Source organism: Hemiscyllium ocellatum, chromosome 12, assembly GCF_020745735.1.
Source record: "Hemiscyllium ocellatum isolate sHemOce1 chromosome 12, sHemOce1.pat.X.cur, whole genome shotgun sequence".
Lineage (NCBI taxonomy): Eukaryota > Metazoa > Chordata > Chondrichthyes > Orectolobiformes > Hemiscylliidae > Hemiscyllium > Hemiscyllium ocellatum.
Window position 1 is genome coordinate 65180136 of NC_083412.1, and position 21515 is coordinate 65201650.

Sequence of the window (21515 nt, forward strand, 5' to 3'; positions counted from 1 at the left end):
ATTAAATTGCATAATTAAAATTCAGTGTCTAGGCTCCAGTAAAATGAATAGTCAAGGGACACTGTTAGAATACTGATTGTGCCTTTAGACCAAGAGCCCAAAATAATCGATCACTTTTTTAGAAAAGAGAAGGATTTGCAGAGAAGGGCAATTCCAGTATATTTTCTCATTTTGGTTTACATATTGATCAGATTAGATTCCCTGCAGTGTGGAAACAGGCTCTTCAGCCCAATAAGTCCACACCAACCCTCCGAAGGGTAACCCTCCTACTAATGTACCTAACAATATGGGCAATTTAGCATGGCCAATTCACCTGGCCTGCGGGAGGAAACCCACACAGACACAGGAAGAACATGCAAACTCCACACAGACTGTCGCCTGAAGCTGGGATTGAACTGGGGACCCTGGTGCTGTGATGCAGCACTGCTAACCACTGAGCCACCATAACTAACTTTCCAATCACTTCAAAGTTAATTTTGTTTTTATCTAGTAAAATATGTCAGATAGTGTTGTCAGAAGAAAACAATAACATGCAATGGAATAAATTACGATTGTTTAATCAAATTGAATTTTAATTGGATATTTTATGCCCATCTGAACAATAAGGGACTTTTGCATTAAACTGTTGTTTCTCTATTGCAATGGTTTACATGTTAGGTTGGGTTATTGAATGTACAACTTTGACTCCAGATGTAAAATTGCTAGTTGTTGAGCCAAGCTGCATTGTTATTGTATATCCATCATATCCCAAAAAGTTCCTCAAACAGATGGATTGCTACAAATTGCAGTGATTGTCGCATAGGTAATTATTTTTATCAAAAATCATTTTACTTTCTGATTCTGGATTTTAAAATAAATTTCTTTTTAATATGGTGGCCAGAATTCTGATAAGTTGATTCTTTTGGAAGGAAGCCTGGATTTCCAAGCTGTTTTTCTTCTCTGTCAACCCACAAATGAGAGTTGGGGATGCAGGCTACAAAAAGCTTTATAATTCTGGATTAGACTTCAGTTGAAAAGCTGTCATTTAATCCTGAATTTTGCAGGCAAGATGATCCACATTTACCCAATCTATCGCCATGGCTGCAATATGTCCAATCTACTAGATGTACTGCAGTAACTCACTCACCAAACTTGCAGAACAAATATAAAAGTAGGGACTTCATGTGGACACTGTCAATTCCAATCACACCATCTTGGATTTGACACACATTACTGTAACCTTACTATTCATCGGTCAAAGTCCTGGAATTCTTCGCACTTCAGCATCATGGAGAACATCAGTACAAGGACCACAGCAGTTCTACCCACTGGTAATGCCTGCAAGGCATCTAGAGATGGGAAATAAAATTGCAGATTTAGCAGCATAACCCATACCCTAAGAACACTTTTTAAATGTATTTCCTGTTGTGTACAAATTGTTGAAACAAACTTGAGTTAAATATTTATTTATAATTATTTGAAAGTGGTGCAGTGGCTTAGTTTAAGTACTTGCCTTGTAAACATGTTGTTCCTGGGTCCAAATCCCAATCGTGCCTATGGCTCTAGTAAATGATCAGCCTAATATTTAGGGCCCGTTGTGTGGCACAGAGGTAGTGTCCCATTTCCTGGGACTAGGATGCCCAGGTTAAAGTCCCACCTGCTCCAGATGTGTGTAACAACATCTCTGAACAAGTTGATTAGAACAATTGGTTAAATTAAAAAAAATCTATCTGAAAACATTTCAAGTTTTAGATGGTGCTAAAGGAATTGTACTATTCAATTGTTATTTTTATCTGGTGTATATGAAGCACTTTTTTTAAATACAGGAGAACAGCCCCAAAATGTCCCAGCAAGCATTGACTATAAGAAAAACAAAATAATATTGCTGATAACTAAAGGTTTGCTCAAAGTGAGATGTTTTAAATGGGTAGAGATTTCAGTAAAGAAAGAGAGTGAATAAGAGACTTCTTGGGGTGATTTTCATACCACAAGACTTTAGCTGATGGCATGGCCATTGATGCAGAAGAATGGGAGTGGGGTGATATGAATCTAGATTTGGAGAGTTGAAGAATTACTGGATAGTTGTGTGGCTAGAGTGGGTTCTAGAGGTTGCCCCTGAAGGAATTTAACCATGAGGCTGAGAAGTTCTTAAAAAAGAAGGAAGGTGGACCAGGAGGCAATCCAAATTGGCGGCACAGTGGTTCAGTAGTTAGCATGGCTATCTCACAGTGCCAGGGATCCGTGTTCAATTCTACCCTCAGGTGACTGCGTGTGGATTTGCACATTCTCCCTGTGTCTGTGTGGGTTTCCTCTGGATGCTCCCACAGTCCAAAGATGTGTAGGTTAGGTGGCTTGGCCACTGGACATATAGGTTACACAGATAGGACTTAGGGGTAGGTCTGGGTGGGATGCTTATCGGAGGGTCCATGTAAAATTGATAGTCTGAGTGGCCTGCTTCCACACTGTAGAGATTCTATCATTCTGAGTTGAACACAATGGTGTAAGATGAATGGGAGGAGTGGGTTAGGCCAGCAGAGTTTCAATGTACATGTTTACATAAAATGGAGAACAGGAAGCCAGCCAGAAAATTATTTGAATAGTTATGTGGAGGTAGTGAATGCCTGGCTGAGGGTATCGTTAGTAGATTAATTAAAATGTTCTCCAGGCATTTTACATAATGGACAATATTTTTATGTAAAGTCCACCCTCCAACCTGCCATTTTAATGCAGAATGTACATGACAACCACACAAATTCATGTTCTCTTCATGGACTTTAATTTCCTTAACCCCTCTCTCAAAATTTCTTTTGTGTTTGTGATGGATAGAAATATTCTGAGCTTCCTGATGTATGAAGGAGTCATGCATTTTGAAGTTTATCAAGCTACTCAGTTAGCGACACGGTGGCACAGTGGTTAGCACTGCTGTCTCACAGCGCCAGAGACCCTGGTTCAATTCCCACCTCAGGTGACTGACTGTGTGGAGTTTGCATGTTCTCTGCGTGGGTTTCCTCCGGATGCTCCGGTTTCCTCCCACAATCCAAAGATGTGCGGGTCAGGTGAATTGGCCATGCTAAAATTGCCCGTAGTGTTAGGTAAGGGATAAATGTAGGGGTATGGGTGGGTTGCGCTTTGGCGGGTCGGTGTGGACTTGTTGGGCCGAAGGGCCTGTTTCCATACTGTAAGTAATCTAAAAAAGTATAAAAATGAAACATTTTGCTGCCTTTCTAAAAAAAACTCCAGAAAATTAAGCTTACAGTGTAAATTTAGAGCTGACATTTGCACATGAGGTTATCTAGGGAGAGCGAAGTTGCAGCTACATGAATCCACGATGTTGCAATATTAAAGGTGTGGTACCTGTCTCCAAATCAAAATTCTGTTCTCTTCTGGCCTTGCTGTAACAAATCATTCTGCTCCAAAGTTGTTTCCATTTTTATGGCATTCTCTTTATTTAACACTTGAGTGTGGTTCCTGTTTTCAGATGCCTACTAGTAAGTAACAAAATAATTGTTAGTCTGATTCTGCTCATCCTCAGTCCGTCCACAAATACTTTTTGATGTGGTTAATAAAACCTAGAACTGCAAGTATTGAAGTGCCTTCAGTTTTGCCCTGTCTTCCCATTTCAGGGTGTTGTAACAAATTGTAAAGGCCCTACTGTCACCCAGATTTGATTCTGAGACCTGGGTGTGTGAGCCTACCAACTAGGTGGAGGGGCAGCTAGTGTTGAAGAAGCGTGGAGGTTGCATAGAGACTTGGACTGGCTAGGAGAGTGGGCAAAGAAGTGGCAGATGGAATGCAGTATGTGGTTAAGCAAGAAGTGATGCACCTTCTGGTGGGAAGAATAGAGGCATGGATTACTTTCTAAACTGGGAAAGGTTTATGAAATCTGAAGCACAGAGGGACTTAGGAGTTCCATTTCAGGATTCTCTTAAAGTTAACATGCAAATTCATTTAGCAGTTAGGAAGGTAAGTGCAATGTTAGCATTCATTTCAAGAGGGCTAGAATACAAGAGCAGAAATGTACTGCCAAGGCTGTATAAGGCTCTGATCAGATTACATTTGGAATATTGTGAGCAGTTTTGTATCCTGTATCCAAAGAAGGATGCGTTGGCATCGGAGGATGTCCAAAAGAGGTTTACAAGAATGGTCCCAGGATGAAGAGTTTGTAGTACAAGGAGCAGTTGAGGATTCTGGGTTTGTATTCAGTGGAGTTTAGATGGATGGAAGGGGAACTTCATTGAAACTTAGAATACTGAGAGGCCTGTGTCGATTGGACATGGTGAAGATGTTTCCCCTTGTAGCAGGGACTTTGATTTGAGGGCGCATCTTCAGACTGAAGGGGTGACTCTTTAAAACTAAGTTTTAAAGTCATTGAGTGTGTTTAAATTAAAGGTTCTTCATTAGGGAGGAGATCTAGGATTATGGGGTGAAAGCAGTTAAGAAACATGTCAACATGATTAAATGGTTGAGCAGACTTGATGGACCAAATGACCTAATTCTGGTCTTATCTTGGGGTCTTCTGGTCTAATCCTATTGGAATCAATGAGCTAAAACTTGATTTAGTAGGACCTCTAGAACAAAGTCTGTCATGACCTCCATGATCTGTACTCAATTTGCATTTTGTCCTTTATATAGCTCTTAACTCTGCAGATTTTTAAATATAGATCAGAGTATTTCTATGGTTTTCTAATTAATCCACTGGTTACATTACAGTCAGCATATCAATTGATGGTAAGTTTGTGAGCAATTTATTGGTCTGTAAAGTCGTTTGAAACTGTCAAAGGTTGTCACACTGTGTGCTGTCTCTTAGCAGCAATCCTGAAATATAAAACTGCACCAAGCATTTATTGTGGATAATTGTTAACTAGCTCGAGATGGAGTAAAACTGTATTACAGCAAGGGTGGCCCGAAGCCAAACTATGTTGGTTGTGCAAAAACAAATTGTTGCATTCCGATCACACTTGAGTTTCATGTGAAACTCAATAGTTTTTGTTAACCCTTTAAGGGCAATGAACTAATAATACTTCTTGGTTTCATGAAATTGTTGTGTTCTCTTTTTTTAAAACCCATCTATACTGTTTACCCAATGCACCATAATTATCTTACAAACTTTTTGCTGTTCCCTAATCTCGACAGCAGTGACTTAAGACATGGTGCATGTTGCATTTAAAAACCTTACACCAATTCAAGGAATGATGCAACCAGACTCATCAATTCAGGTTTTATTACTTTGATTCTTACTTGCCCCCACCAACCCTGTCCAACTAGAGTTGGGTATTGAGTATTCAAAATAGTGGTAGGAGTCTCAATACACACAAAATCAGCAGGTCTGGCACTATCTGTGGGACAGAGTTAACAATTCAAGTCCACTGGCCTTCTTCATAACCCAGGATTCAGGATTCTTCTTTCTGGGTTGTTTAAACAGGGGATTATCCTTGCAACTGCAAGTGAGGTCAAGGGATTAAAATGATCAAGAGCACACTACATCACTGCTCCGGTACTGAATGTGTACCTTGAATTAATATTGGGGTTCTAAATTAATTGCTCCATTCTGCTTCACCATTCCTGTTTTGGCTTTTAATATTAGTTTCTAACACATGTGTTATCTTGTGGTATGACTTCTTGGGTCATACACCACAGCCATTGTACTATGAGTGCTACTTTATATGTTAACTTGTGTCATATATAACAAAGACTATGCTGATGAGATAGATTAGATTAGATTCCCTACAGTGTGAAAACAGGCCCTTCGGCTCAACAAGTCCACACTGACCCTCCAAAGAGTAACCCACCCAGACCCATTTCCCTCTGACTAATGCACCTAACACACTGGGCAATTTAGCAAGGCCAATTCACCTGCTCTGCACACCTTTAGATTTGTATGACACAAACCTTAGTCGCCACAAACCAGGATGCCTTATAGTGCTTGATGTAGATGGGCATGGTGCTGAACATTGTGCAATCATCCCCACCACTGACCTTATGATGGAGGGGAGGTTACTGATGAAGAAGCTGAAGATGGTTGGGGTCTAAAACACCATTCTGAGGAACTCCTACAGAGATATTCTGAAGCTGAGATCATTGTCCTTCAGCAACCACAAATCATCTTTCTTCATACTAACTCCATCTAGTAGAAAGTCTCTCCTCATCCCTGCAACCCCACCAGTTCCATTCCAGTTTTGTTAGAGTTTCTTGATGCTATACACACTGCTGTCAAAGGCACTCACTCGCACCACCTCTGGAGATGTTGAAGTTTGATAATAATATCAGTAATTTATGTTGCTGTGATATCATAGACCTGCTCACTGTTGGATCTTGTGCTTACTAATATTACTGAAAACAATGCTGACTCCATTGTACTGAGCAGTTTACACCAGAATGTCAGATGTTAAACTTCTTAAGGGTAGACTGCCTGTTTGGATTGGTTCCTATGCAATTTGAAAAACAAACTTAATTTCTTATAAAGAGGAAAAACAATCATGGACTCAGTTTCAACGATGGTTTGTTTCGGATATTCCTAACTCTTTTTTTTCTAAAAATCACTACCTCCAATTTAAAAAGGTTTTCTTCCTCACCAATGACCTTTTTTTAATACAGTCATTTTTCTCATTATTGCAACATATAATCTTTGCCATGCTTGTGTAATTACTGACTGACACAGGAATAGTCCTGAAATGTTTTGTTAAAGCTCAATCGTTACAAGTTCAGTTTTGAATATTTTGAAAAATCTAATTTGAATGCGCTTAGCACATTGAATATGCTAATTTGTACTAAAGCTCTTGAACTGTAATATTTTATTTAGCTCACTGATGAAAGAACAGTAGTAACTAAGCAGTGGTGTTGTGATTAACCTCCATACTCATTGGTACACAGAAGGTCCTTGGCTTTCTTTCATACATTTATATGCTGATTTCCCAGCAATGAATGGAAGGTTTATTTGTTTACACTTGATACTACTGAAACAGAATAAATAATCTAGAAGAGCTGGTGTCTAGGAGTGCCTGATTTAAGGCTACAAATAAATCAAGGTTCAGATAACACTGTCACCACAAGAAGTCAAAGCGTTAGCATTGATCAAATGTTTTCTGAGCTTTGAAATTTGTTTGTCTTGTAATACTATACACCATTTACTACTTCTGCACCATATTTTATTAATTTGAAATATGAAAATTCAGAATTCAACTGCATATTGTATTTTGCAAATTTTGATTGCATCATCTTTTTTGTGGGCTATTAATAACCCACAATTTATTGCTTTTGTAAAGCAAAACTAAGAATGAAATGAGATTTGATAAGATGCAGGAGTTAAAATGTCCTCATCCTGAATGGCTTCAGTGATACTGCGAGCCATAGAAGGCATAACTGATGGCCTCTCTTTTGTTTTGAAATTCATGACACAATCCACTCTTCCAATGTGGTCTCTACCACCACCACTATCCCATTGACTGACTGCTGCTGGGAATATCTATTAGCTGCCACTTTGAACAGCAAATGAGAAAGATGTTTGTGAGTAAGTATGGCACGATGTGTTTGAGTGATGGGCATGCATGCCACAATTGAATTGCAATGTGTACACAGAGATGAGGGTATGCAGGTTATATAAAATGTATGAAAATGAGGTAATGCATTTGAATGTGAAATTGATGTCATGGTTGATAGTAGGCAAATGAAGGTGTTCTTGTAGCCAAAAATATGCTGGTGGTGCAGTCAATAGGATTTGGCATCTCAGGAAACTGACCTTAACTCTTTCAACACTAGGTGTTTATCCCAGAGGATCTCCATGGCCACCTACTCCCACTCCATTTTTGCTTACAATTGCAGAGGGTCTCCTGGCTCCCTGAGGGAAGAGAACCCTCTCTCCTTTTGTCCACCTCCTTGCCCTGAGACTTCAACGTGTCAACCAACAACCTGGAGTCTTATTCTTCTTTGATCTATTGTGTCATTTTAGTTCCTTTAAGGTACTCTTCCAAAGTTGCTCAAACAATTTCATTCCATGATCTTTCCAAAGCACAGCTTTGCATAAGTGGTACAGTCTGACAGTAAAAAGTGCATTTAGCTTTGACTGATAGTAGCCTTGTGGAAACTTAGGACCTTAAGCAGCTATACAGTCACTCAGCAGCATATTCAACATTAGGCTGAATATCATAATCATGGAAGTGAGTAGATAGCATGCAGCCTCTATTATTTAAACGCAAGGTGAATGATCGCCCATGGCAATCCTTACTCTTGAAATCAATGGAACTTTGACTTCAGTAATAAAACAAAAACAAAAATTGCAGGAAAATCTCGGCAGGTCTAGCAGCATCTGTTGAGAGAAAATAGAGTTATCTTTCGGGTCCAGTGACCCTTCTTCAGGACATACTGATTCAGTGCTGAATCTAGTTCTGAATTGATGTTCCTTGCCCTCAAAATCTGTGCTTTCCTGAAGCTTGCCCTTATTCTTGGGTCTTTACTGAAATATTTTGCCTCACTGGGTTGCTTTTTATTTATTTATGGAATGTGAACATCCCATGCTGGGCCAGCATTTTTTGCGCATCACTAATTGCCCTTATGTAGATGGTGATGAATTGCTTCCTTGAAGTGCTGAAGTTTCGGGCGTTAGAGAATCATAGAATCCTACAGTGCAGATAGAGGCCATTTAGCCCATCAAGTCTGCACCGACCCTCTGCCGAGCATCCCACCGTACCCCCATAACCTGGTGTTTACCATGGCCAATCCACCTATTCTGCATATCTTTGAACTGTGGGAGGAAACCAGTGCACCAGGTGGAAACCCACATAGACCGGGATAGAACACCACACAGTCACCCAAGGCTGAAATCAAACCCAGATTCCTGGTGCTGTGAGCCAGCAGGGCTATCTGTACTGTAGCTAAAACCCACAATGCTATTAGGAAAAAAAGTTCCAGGATTTTGACCAAATTACAGCAATGGTATCTGGAATACAGGAGTATTTCTATGCCCATGTTGCTCTAGGTGATAAAGCTCATGGGTTTGTAAAGTGTTGTTGAAGGAGCCTAGGTGATTTGCCATAGTGATTGTAAATAATACACTACTGCTGTTATCATGCATTATGGTGCACAGAGTAAATGTTGAAGATAATGGATAGAATGGCAATCAAATGGATGATGTCATTCTGCTCAGGGGTTATTGGTGTTGTACTCTTCTTCACATTCTGACTTATGTTTTGTGGATATGCACTATCTTTGAAAAGAGTACAAGTTTTCTTTACTACTGTTGGGATGTTGTCAGGGCCTGTGGCCTTTGCAGTATTCAGTGTCTTTAGCCATTTCATGATATTATGTGGAGTGAAAAAAAATTGGCTGGACAGTGATGTCTGTCGCTGTGGATCTGAGAGACTGAAATGAAGCACCCACTTAGCACTTCTGGCTGAAGATGGATGTAAATACTTCACCTTGTCTTGTTGCACCGATATGCTTGTCACTCCTATTGTTGAGTTTGGAGATATTTATGGAACTGTCTTCTCTTGTAATTTATCCACCATCATTTAAGGCTGAAGGTAGCAGGCCTACAGAGCTTTGAAATGATCAGTTGATTGTGGAATCACTTTGCCCCACCTGTTGTGTGATACGTCCAATGTAAACATGTGAATGGTCTGTGTGGCAGCTTCACCAGGTTGACCCCTCACCTTTTTTAGGTATGCTTTGTGAACCTCCAACAAGCATTCTGCACTTCTCATTGCATCAGGGTTAATTTTCCAGCTTGGTGGTAATGGTAGAGTAGGGTAAGTGCCATGCCATGAGGATTCAGATTGTGCTTGACTACAAGTCTGTTGCAATGCCTTTGTGGATGCCTGGTTTTGGTCTACTAGATCTGTTCAAAGTATATCCCACTTAGCAGGATTGTGTCACACAACAGGATGGTAGGCATCCTCAGTGTGAAGACAAGGCTTGAACTTGATTTTTACAAAGACTGTGTGTACATTTGCAACGAGTAGTTTAGTGAGGATAAGGTGAAATAGGTTTTTCTCTTTTTGATTCACACCATTTCCCACTTTCCTGCAGAGCCAGTCAAGCAGTTGGACTCCATTAGTATTGATGCTAGCGAGCAACACTTGGTGGTGAACGTGACCATCCAGAATACATTATGGGCCCTTTTCATCCTCTGTGCAGCTTCCAATTGGAGTTACATATGAAGGTGTACTGATTTGCCAGCTGAGGTGGAAGAGGCAAGTGTAGGTTGAATGGAGGTGATAGTCAGCAGCAAGCTTCCTTGTCCATTCTTCTCCTGAAGCCATGAGACTTCATGGGGTCCAGAGTCAATGTTTTGGACTCCTAAGGCAACTTCCTCCTGACTGTATTCTACCATGCTGCCAGTCCTGGTTGATTAGTTTTGTTGATAGAACAGGTTGCACCTAGAAACAATGATGATGGTGTCTGGGATATTTATCTGTCAGGTATGACTTTGTGAGTGTAGCTGTTGGGTTGTTGCTTTACGAGTCTATGCTGCAGTTCTCTGTTTTGGTAAAAGTCTCAAGATGGTAGTAAGAAATACTTTGCAGGGTTGGCATAGCCATTGCCATTTCCCAGTGCCTAGGTCCATATTGAGTGGTTTGTTACAATTGACTGGCTTGCTAGGCCATTTCAGAGAGCATTTAAGTATCTAACCTGTTACTGTGGGTCTGAAGTCATGTAGACCAGACCAGGTAAACAGGCTTCAACAGTTAAAACTTGACTGTTCTAGTAGTGAAGTTTTGTTCCTCTTTAATTGAATGTCTTCTTAATTTAAAAAAAACATTCATGGGATGAAGACGTCACTGGCCTGGCCAGTATTTATTGCCCATTTCTAATTGCCCAGAGGGCAGTTAAGAGTCAATCCCATTGCCATGGGCCTGGAGTCCCATGTCGGCCAGAACTGGTAAGGATGGCAGTCTCCTTCGGTAAAGGACTTTATTTTTACCTTTACCAAGTAGCATTTTTCTTTGGAGGAAAGATGCTCAGCAAATATCCAGGAGTAGACAGTAGTTGATTTTCTACTTTTGTCCTTTATTTATATGTTTTATGTTGGTAGAACCCTGATGAAATCTGGGGCAAATATCACCTGACCAAGAACTGTATTTGTGCTGAAATTTCTGTTCGTGCCGAAGTGGAACTTGAAGTACCTTTCACCAGCTACTTTGATAATACTTTTTTAAAAACACAAGGTTCAATTTGGTTTTGTATGCATCCGTGAATTTGTCCTTTGTTTCAAAGCTTGCAATTTTGCATTCAATAAGTTAAGCTTTAAAGTGAAAACAACTTCCACATAGAATGCATTCTGCAGCAAAATCAGGCATATTTCTTTTGTAAAATTCAACCCTTGACTCTGGGTCTGACTCTAGTTGACTGTTCATTGAGTGATTATAGTGTGTTGCAAGTGTAGCATCTGGAATGGAAGTCAAAGGGCAATTTATAAGTGATTAATTAAACTGCCTTGTAGGTGCATAACCTGGATTTTCATGCAGACCTTGTAAAACCCAACCGTCACCCATTTTTGTCTTTCAAAATGTACACCTGACCCAAGTGTATCATTGCCAAGGACTACTACTGTCCTTTTTATGTAGAGGTCAGGTTCACAATGTATTTTGAGACTTTAGTTGAGTATGTCGTGGCACACGGCTGGTTAAAAGGCACACCTCTGTTCTCCAATTCAATCCAGAATTTACATTGATTCCCTGGCATTCATCTAGTAGCAGGTGTCAGTCATACAAACAGTTTCTGGGATGGGACCTGGTAAATTTAAATTTGTATGCAGTTTTAAACATTATAATATGTTTTTCTGTATTTAGTGATGCATCAATTATTTCAGCAAGGAATGCAATATTGCACATATATTTCAACTATTAGATGGAATTTTTGTTTCGGTGAGCAATGTCCAAGCGAACTTCACTCTGCCTTTAACATTTGATTTCTGTGGGAAGCCATCGTTCACACAAGTCATTTTATTTAATCATGCTTTTTAGGAATGCAACTACAACTTTAATTGAAGACCTGCTGTATCTAATTTCTACCGCAGTAAGGAGCCACTCAAGATTTTCTTGGGACAGAGAGCAATGTTCTAACCTAACCCTGATGAAAGTAATAAGGATGTAATGTCAAACACCCACAATACATCCCGTATGTCCACATACACAGATGCACACGTGAACACTTGCAGACACATTCCCAACTTGTACACTCCCCATGCACTCAAATATCTTTTAAAATCCAACTCTAATGCTGACCTCTAAGTTTGGTAATGCATGGATGCATGCATTGCTTAAAGATCTTTAAAATTTAAAAAGTATTTTTGAAGTCATTTTTCTCCAGGTATATACTCACATTTTAAGTTTTTTTTTAATCAATTTATTTCAGAAATGTTACTGCTTTTGCGTATGCACCTGAGCTGAAGCACAGAGTTTTAAAAATCCATATTGTTGCCGAACATGTTTTCTTGAGAGAGTGTTTTTTTTTCTCAGCTAGTTTCAGTTCTGCAATCAAAGCTCTACTTTCTCTCTTCTGCCACATGCAGCTGAATTTCCATTCCTGAGTTAATTGTCTCCAAGGAGAAGGTGAGCACTGCAGATGCTGGAAATCAGAGTCTGGAAAAGCACAGCCTGTCAGGCAGCATCCGAGGGACAGGAGAATCGACGTTTTGAGCATAAGCCCAAGTTTAGTTATTGCAGTTTTGTCAACAATCAAACATTCTCAGTATAAGTTGAAAAAAAAACAGCAGATGATGCTCTGGCTGTTTTAAGTCAGTGTTTTTAGTTTTTGATTAAACAATTTCAAGTCCATATTTTAGATATTAAAGTAGATGATGTAATTTGAAAACCAATAGTACATGTTTTACATCATCCTGACTATGTAGCATCTGCTGCAATACACTGCATGTAGTTACCTTCTTATCTCTGGTCTGTTGGGTTTCTAAAGGAGGACCATATCTTCTCTATACCGTAGTAAAAGCACATCTAGCTTGTGAATGGTTATCAAGTAATCCTGACAATTCAAAACTGGACAGCAAAGGCTGACCTGCCTAATGTTTCTTTTCATATGTAAGCAAATGAATGGATTTGAACATTTTTATATATGAGTTTTCTAACCAAAAAGCTGTTTACAATTACACTCCTACCCAAATATTTTACCAATAAAGGGTGCCCTTAAACTAGGATGGATTAGAGATGTATCTATATACTATTATCTCCATTTAATTGAATTTTAACATTACTATTCTTTTACCAAAAGTTGTTGTGGTTCTGTTCGCCGGGCTGGGAGTTTTTGTTGCAAACGTTTCGTCCCCTTTCTAGGTGACATCCTCAGTGCTTGGGAGCCTCCTGTGAAGCGCTTCTGTGCTGATTCCTCCAGCATTTATACTGGTTTGAATCTGCCGCTTCCGGTTGTCAGTTGCTGTCCGCTGCAGTGGCTGGTATATAGGGTCTAGGTCGATGTGTCTGTTGATAGAATTTGTGGATGAGTGCCATGCCTCTAGGAATTCAACAGATGCCTTAAAGAAAGACAACGAAATGAGGACATGCCACAACCCAAAGGACTGGCCACACTCCCATACATCAGGAGCATTTCTGAACTGACAGCCAGACTGCTGCGACCACTAGGACTCCCAACAGCACACAAACCAACAGCCACCCTCAGACAACAACTCACCAGGACAAAGGACCCGATACCCAGCATGAGCAAAACCATGAACACCAACTAGCCACGAAACGACGCGACCAGCTATCCCTAGTAGCCATGCACTCAGATGACAAACAACACGAATTCGATTGGGACAACACCACTACTATAGGGCAGGCCAAACAGAGAACAGTCAGGGAATTCCTAGAGGCATGGCACTCATCCACAAATTCTATCAATAGACACAGCGACCTAGACCCTATATACCGGCCACTGCAGCGGACAGTAACTGACAACCGGAAGCAGCAGATTCAAACCAGTATAAATGCCGGAGGAATCAGCACAGAAGCGCTTCACAGGAGGCTCCCAAGCACTGAAGATGTCACCTAAAAAGGGGACGAAACGTTTGCAACAAAAACTCCCAGCTCGGCGAACAGAACCACAACAACGAGCACCCGAGCTACAAATCTTCTCACAAACTTTTACCAAAAGTGATTATTAAATATGACCACAAGGTTGGACTGGGCATATTTACTCCCTTACCAATTTCTTTGTGATATAGCAGTCTCTAGTTTTCAATCCAGCATTGTAACATTTCTAGAAAGTCAGCCTTCCTTGCACAATTCAAAAGTAACCACTCAAAATATGTTTTAAAAATATTAATTATGTTTTGCCTCTGTAGAGGTTGCAAACACTCTGCTTCTGAGATCATCCAACAGTTATTCTTTCAAAGTGGAATCCATACAGTTTGAAAATCAATGACACAATATTCCCTGGATTATCCCTGTAATAGGTATTTCTGAAATATCTGCCCAGTCACTTAATGAAACAGTTCTGACCTCTTACATCTGCCTGGGTTCCTGTGCATCCACTCTCTACAGCATCTCTGATCTGCTGCTAGTGATTGATTGAAGACTTGGCAGACTGTATCCAGTCAGGGAGCAAAACTCCATTACCTAGTTATAAGATGGTGTTGTTTTTGAGGCACACTAATGGGTGCATCACTTAGGGAGTTATTAACCAGTGGGTGTATTGTTAATATCCTATTTCTGTACCATTTGCATGATTTTAATGTACTTCCCTTCCAACCAAAAGTAGCTACCAATTTAATGTTTTAGTCTTCATGGAGCTATTCTGTTGACTATCTGTAACCTTTTCTTTCAGCATGCCTTGCATTGTTGGTGACGGTGCAGGAAACCCAACGTGTCACAATGCTTTTCTCATCCATTGCTCTAAGGTGTGATTATTCAACGTCCTCTCAGTCTCAGGATGTCGTTGTCACCTGGCGTTTCAAGTCATTTTGCAAAGACCCCATAATGGAGTACTATTCGTCATGTAAGTGTAAATATTCAACATTTCCCAATTGTTCTTTTGGCATTTCTACTGTCTCTGGACTTTGTGAAAGAATTGTTCAGTGACCCTTATATGTAATACTTTATTTTGTCAATTTAATATAATTCTGTAGTGATTTTTTTAAAGCATTGAATAAGTTGTCAAAACAAGGTATATCACATTTTATGACAGGTATTGAAACAAAGTCCTATTGCTGTATCATATACTAACTAATAAAGAATACTAAAGACCCCACATCAGGAAAATAGATTTAAGACCTTATTCCCCCTCTCCCATGTTGGCACTGTTTGCTTTGCATGGTACCAGTGACCTCAGATATCTTTTAAGTGACAATTCTTTTTGAGCCCAGGCAGTAAATTTCATTAATGAATACAAAGCACTGTGGATATTGGAAATCAGAAATAAAAATTGGAAATGCTGCAGGTCATGCTGTATCTGTGAACTAAAAACAAGACTGTCATTTAACAAGTTGATGCTTTCCATCAGAACACTCATTGTTGAATTCTAAGATATTGTAACTGTCCAGTTTAAGAGCGAGAAGAGGTGGCACAAGCTCTAAAACATAAATGGCCTATTGATGGTCTTGTGATATGAGAGTATTATCATCCTCATTATTATATAGTTTGTGTTTACAATCTATTTTATTCAGGTCAAGTACCATTTGTTTTTTTGTATTCTTGCAAAATGACAATTGAAGAAACCTGCTCCTGCTTGAACAAGTGGGTCACTTGGTAACAATAAAAGCTGCAATATATGGTCAACTGTCCAACAGTACCATCTAATGTGAGAAAGTGGAATTACACCACAAAGATGTACAAACAGTACTCCTTAATTAGAAGCATGCCCTGTCTTCCATTATTTCAGTACTTCATGCTGAAATAGTGCTTCTACTTATCACTGCAAGTAGACATAATTTCAAGAAAGATGCAAAGTTTTGAAATTTTTAAATTTCACTGGTTAGTAATAAGAATAAGATTGAATATACAGCAATTCAGTTTGTCCTGCAGCTTGCTTTTCTATGTGTTTACACATAAGACATTTAAGTTGCAGGTATTATTTCATAAATGTTGTGTTTTAACAAAAGGAGATATTGAAAATGGAGATGTAATATTTTGCTCTGAACATTGAATGATAAGTAATTATCTGAGAGACATTGGATTAGGATTCTCTTTACTAACTCACTTGCAGGTGCTCTGTTTACTCCACCACATTTCCATTCATTCATAAAACCGTATTTATGTTGTACGTTTTACTTTTTATAAGTTAAACTAAATTAAACATCCCTTCCTATGCTGCCACCCCATTATTGTTTCTTTATATCTTTCAATTCTTATCTGCTCCATGCTGCAAGCAGTGTTTAGATGTGTTTCTGTATAAAAGGCTACCCCAAATATGTGTTAATATTGTAACCTACTTCAAATAATGCCACCTTGGCTCCATAACTCACTCGAAATTATGGAAAGATTATAAACTAATTAGCCCTCGGTAACCATCTCCCAGGATCTGAATAGGCTTCAGGAAATCAAACAGTTTCCTCCACCAGCAAGTCCCTACAGTCTGCTGCTTTTTATCACTTTGACATTTCCTTATATGCTGCCTATTTCTATAACACCATAGTACCAATTTCTAACTTTTACTGAGGATTACCATCTTGTATTAACGTATGGATTTATACATTTTAAATACATATTAGATAGGTGCGCTACCCCCTTTAAAAAACTTGCTATCAAAACAGCATGAATGAACATGTAGGAATTGGCAATAGGAAGTGAAATCTTATGACCCACTTGCAAGAGATCAGTTTAATACCTTCTGTACTTTAATTAAGTACACGTACAATTTCTCACTTATTTAGATCATATAGGTCTAATATGTTTTACTATCATTGCTAACTTTAAAGACAAAGGGGCTAATACCTCTTAATTATGCAAGTTAGACTGGACAGACATTCTAATCCCATCAGGAGTAACAGCCAACATTTAGCAAGTACTTAACCTACCTTCTGCTTCCCCAGGACAGATGTCACATAAAGTTGTGTACAATAGATACAACTATGTAACAACATAGTGCTAAAATTTTAACGTATGTAAAAACTGGATAAAAGAGGCTACTGTAAAACTGTACTTTGGATTCCATCGCTGTCTTGAAATGCACCACTGCAGATACCAAATAAAGAGGATACTTTCACCACTCAGTGCTCTCAGTAACTTTGAACATGATCCTACATATCTCTGATCTACAATAATTCTAAAACTTAACAGACTCTATTAACAATTTGACATAATTGACAACATTCCTAGCTGAATCAGAAAGTTCAGATTTCACTCTGGGATTTTGACATGTGGTTCAGGCTCCCATTCAGTTAATATAATTGAAGGAATTCTTCATTGTTGAGATGCCATACCTCAATGAAACGCAGCTTGTTCCAGTCATTTAGATCGATATAAAAAGTTGGGTGATATTATCTGAGGATAGGTGGAGAATTCTCCAAGGATTCTCATCAACATTTCTCATTAAACATAACAAATGCTATTTTGTGGTGTTACTAATCTTATAATTTGGTTTGTGTAAAACAATTGCTATGGGAGACTATATAACGAATACATTTAGGGACATTTTTGTATATTAACGGGATGCTATATAAATGCAAGCTGTTCTGTTTGTCCATTTTTATCAAAAAAGAATAAATTAGTGAAGTCTTGTGCTCACTTGAGAGTTTTAAGAGCTCCACTGCAGGTTCCTGATATGACCTACAGTCTGTTGTCAGTTCAAAATTTTTAAAGTAATATATTTTGGCAATATATTTTCCTTTTCCACTTTTTCATTTTGTAAATCATATTTACTTTAAAAGGATGGTCAGGTGGGATGGTTATGTTGCAAAATCAGGGTTGGAGAGATATATAGAAATATAATTAAACTGAAAAGAGTCATGAACATGTACATTGCAATGAAATAGATTTTTGGAAATTTTATATTTTAAATTCACTGGAGCAAAATGGGCGGCATGGTGGCACAGTGGTTAGCACTGCTGCCTCACAGCGTCAGAGACCCGGGTTCAATTCCCGCCTCAGGCGACTGACTGTGTGGAGTTCGCACGTTCTCCCTATGTCTGCGTGGGTTTCCTCCGGGTGCTCCGGTTTCCTCCGGTCAGGTGAATTGGCCATACTAAATTGCCCGTAGTGTTCGGTAAGGGGTAAATGTAGGGGTATGGGTGGGTTGCGCTTCGGCGGGTCGGTGTGGACTTGTTGTTTCCACACTGTAAGTAAGCTAATCTAAAAAAAATTACGTGAGCTGGTAGACCCTGAATCTCAAAAGTTTACATAACTCAAACAGGAGAAAGAACAGTGTGTGAACTTTTGTGACGTCAGATACGTGGACAAAATAAAAACACAGAACCATTTCCAATGCAAAGAGAGAGTGTAGACTAAGTGTAGTCTTCAGGGGAAAGGCACCTCGGGATATTTCATTCAATAAAGGCACTATATCAATTCAAGTTGTTGCACTTGATACAATTTGGGATTAGAGGGCTGGGGGATAACTGGATGTGGGTGCACTGATCTAATCCGTGCCCATATTAATTCTTAGCACAATCATAGGAAAATACAGGAACAGGAGATTTCTGATATTCGTAAAAGCACTGCTCAGCAACCTTGGACTAGATTTTAAAATAAATGTCAAGCGGGCCTTTTTTTTTATTAGTTATCTGCTCTCAAAGTAGAAATATGTCTGAGTGCCTTGATGATTCATGATTCAAGGTTTCCAATTCCTGATGGGCATATTCCCACAGATTTTGTCACGCAATTTCCCACTGCCAACAATCTCATCTCTACTCTTGGCCCATGCCTAACCCCATGGTGCAATAACTTTCTGTGAAAATTAGGAAGTGACTTTGATGTCACTACATGATTTAAATGACTTGTTTTTGTAACCAGTGAACAAAACTGTTCAACAGCTTTTTGTTTCTAAGGACAATTAGTTATTGTTCTTGTTATTTTCTCTCACGGGTTGTTCTCAGCCATGCACTGAAAATAGGTCTTTAATTCCTGGAAACTTTAGGATGAGAGTTGGCAAACCTGTCTTCCATTATAGCTCACTGTCATTTGAGGCACAGACATTTGCTGATGTAAAATATAAACACCAAGTGGAGTAAGATAAATGTGAAAGGCTTGCGAAGGGGATTTATGATATGCAATGATTTTACAACAGCTTTTTCTAAAAAAAACAGGAACCTAAAGAAACTGCAGCTTGATAAACTTGTTTTTAACAACTGTATTTGAGATATTGCTTATTTCAGTCAGTTCAAGACAAATGGGTAACGAACTAGTTGTTGGTTGGGCATGCATTCAAAGCTGAAGTAAACGTGATAGTCACATGAAATCGCAAGGAGAGTGTAAAGAACTGAAAGTGCAAGCCTTTTCCTGAAGTGCTATCTTAACATGTGAATCAGTGTGTTAAGTAAGTATATTGAGCAGCTCCTCAAACGTGGTCAAAAAACTAGACCTAGTAATTATATTGGTGACCTTTGCTCTATCTGTACAAAGGTCAGCAGTATTTTCAATGTGCAATATGCAACAAGAGATTTTCCAGTGAGGCAGGAAGATTTAAGTGGACCAAAAGGGTGAATTATAAAAACAAAATTTTAATGGTGCTTAAAAATATACTGTGGATAATTGGATCCTGAGGAATAGCAAAATTAAACTATATTTGAAAACATTGAAACGTAGAAAATAGGAGCAGGAATAAGGCCATTCAGCATGATCATGTGTATTGCTCATGTGCACATAGAGTATAAGGGTCACCAGTATAATTACCAGAACTGGTTTTTGGTCACGTTTGAGGATCTGCTGAATATGCTTGCTTAACACATTGATTCACATAGTAAAACAGCACCGTAAGGTAAAGCCTTGCACTTTCAGTTCTCGCTTGTTTGTTCATTGCTTTACCCTTGTGATCCCCTTGTCTCTATGCAATATTCCTAACTCTCCCGTACTCCATGACATATTTGTCTCTAGAAATCTGTTCTTTTCTTGAATGTATTTAGTAACTTGACATCCACAGACTCATGTGGTCATTTAATTCCACAAGTTCTGAGTTAAGATATTTCTCCTCGTCTCAGTCTAAAATGGTCTACTGTATATCCTGAGACTGTGACCCTTTGCTCTGGCCTCCCAGCCAGGGAAAATATCATCCCTGCATTCAGTGTGTTCAGCCCTGTTAGTATTTTAGATGTTTCAATGATTCTAATTGTTTTCAATGACTCTGATTCTAAACATCAGCAATTTAGGCCCAATCTACTCCATATCTTCCCTCTCCTGTAAGTCTAACCTGCCATCCAGGTGTCCATTTAGAAAACCTTCCCTTGCACTCTTTTTTTTTAATTGCAATTATATCCTTTATTGGGTAAAGGGCTCAAAACTAAACGCACTATTTCAGATGTGGTCTCATCAGGGCGTGGCACAGCTGCAGTAGGAATTTCTTGCTCCTGTACTCAAAGCCTCTTGTTATGAAGGCCAATATATCATTTTCCTTCCTCAGTACTTGCTGCACCTTCATGCTTGCTATCTGTAACCTAGTGTATAGCACCCAGGTCCCATTGTACATCAACATTTCTCAATCTTACCACTGTTTAGATAATACTCACCATACAAAGAAACCAGAAATTATCCACGTGATGAGAAGAACTCTAAATGATTTAATTTGTGCAGACTGCAAGTCATAAAAGAGTCTGCCTTGAGAGTAATAAAGTTAGAAATTAAAAGGCAGGTTGTTGATGAGATCAAAGCAATATTTAGTTGTGCATGAAATTGGTGCGAACTATCTAAGGAATAAGGTTAATTGATTCTTTTTAATAGGATGTTAGAAATACTTCAGAGATTAAAAATTAGCAGATGTAAAAAAGAAATTGTAATTGTATTTTAATTACATTTACTAGGTAAGTTACAGAATTTGTCAAGCTAGTTTAGAAATCTGTTTATGTATACAAAGTCAATGAAGCAAAACCTATGAAGAAATTTAAAGATATAAGGGGCTGGGACAGTGATCAGTGAATAATTTGAGAGGAATTAGAAAATTATTTGAAAGTGGTGGGGAGCATGGAGTATATTTTGATTTCGTTTTCGATGTCAAGCAAGTTGGCACAGACATGTGATACACTAAATGGCTGCTCCTGTAATTGCTGTAGTTTTGTGGCCTGAAAAACAGTGGAAATATGCCTTAAATGAATTTACTTAGTTCAGTGTTTGCTGAGGCTTGTGCAACCATTTAACCATTAACTTTAGGTGAGGTGAAAAAAAGAAATAGGTGATTATCTTTATAAATGTTATTTTTCTCTTCCAGCATACATTGCTATGTTGAGTATGGGCCAAGATCCTACCAATGATTGCCATGACGACCAACGCACTGTGCGAATCGTTATTCAGAAACGGGGACAGAATGAGCCAATTCTGGGGCATGAATATAGACAACGGAAGATTACTATTCAGAACAGTAAGCCACACATTGAGAATAACTGTACTTCAAGCAGTGGGAGGGAGGGCAAGCTATACCAATCATTGTAATGTATTTGTTTACATTTTCAT

At 38.9% G+C, this 21515-nt stretch overlaps 1 protein-coding gene across 1 annotated transcript in view; it reads left to right on the forward strand.

Annotated features, from left to right (window-relative positions):
* The window catches only part of LOC132820806 (immunoglobulin-like domain-containing receptor 1), a 46079-nt gene that overhangs the window by 13149 nt on the left and 11415 nt on the right, over window positions 1–21515 (forward strand). The window contains exons 2-3 of the mRNA XM_060833120.1: window positions 14749–14919; window positions 21274–21423. Of these exons, the coding sequence (XP_060689103.1) occupies window positions 14749–14919; window positions 21274–21423 (321 nt within the window). The remainder of the gene's footprint in view (window positions 1–14748; window positions 14920–21273; window positions 21424–21515) is intronic.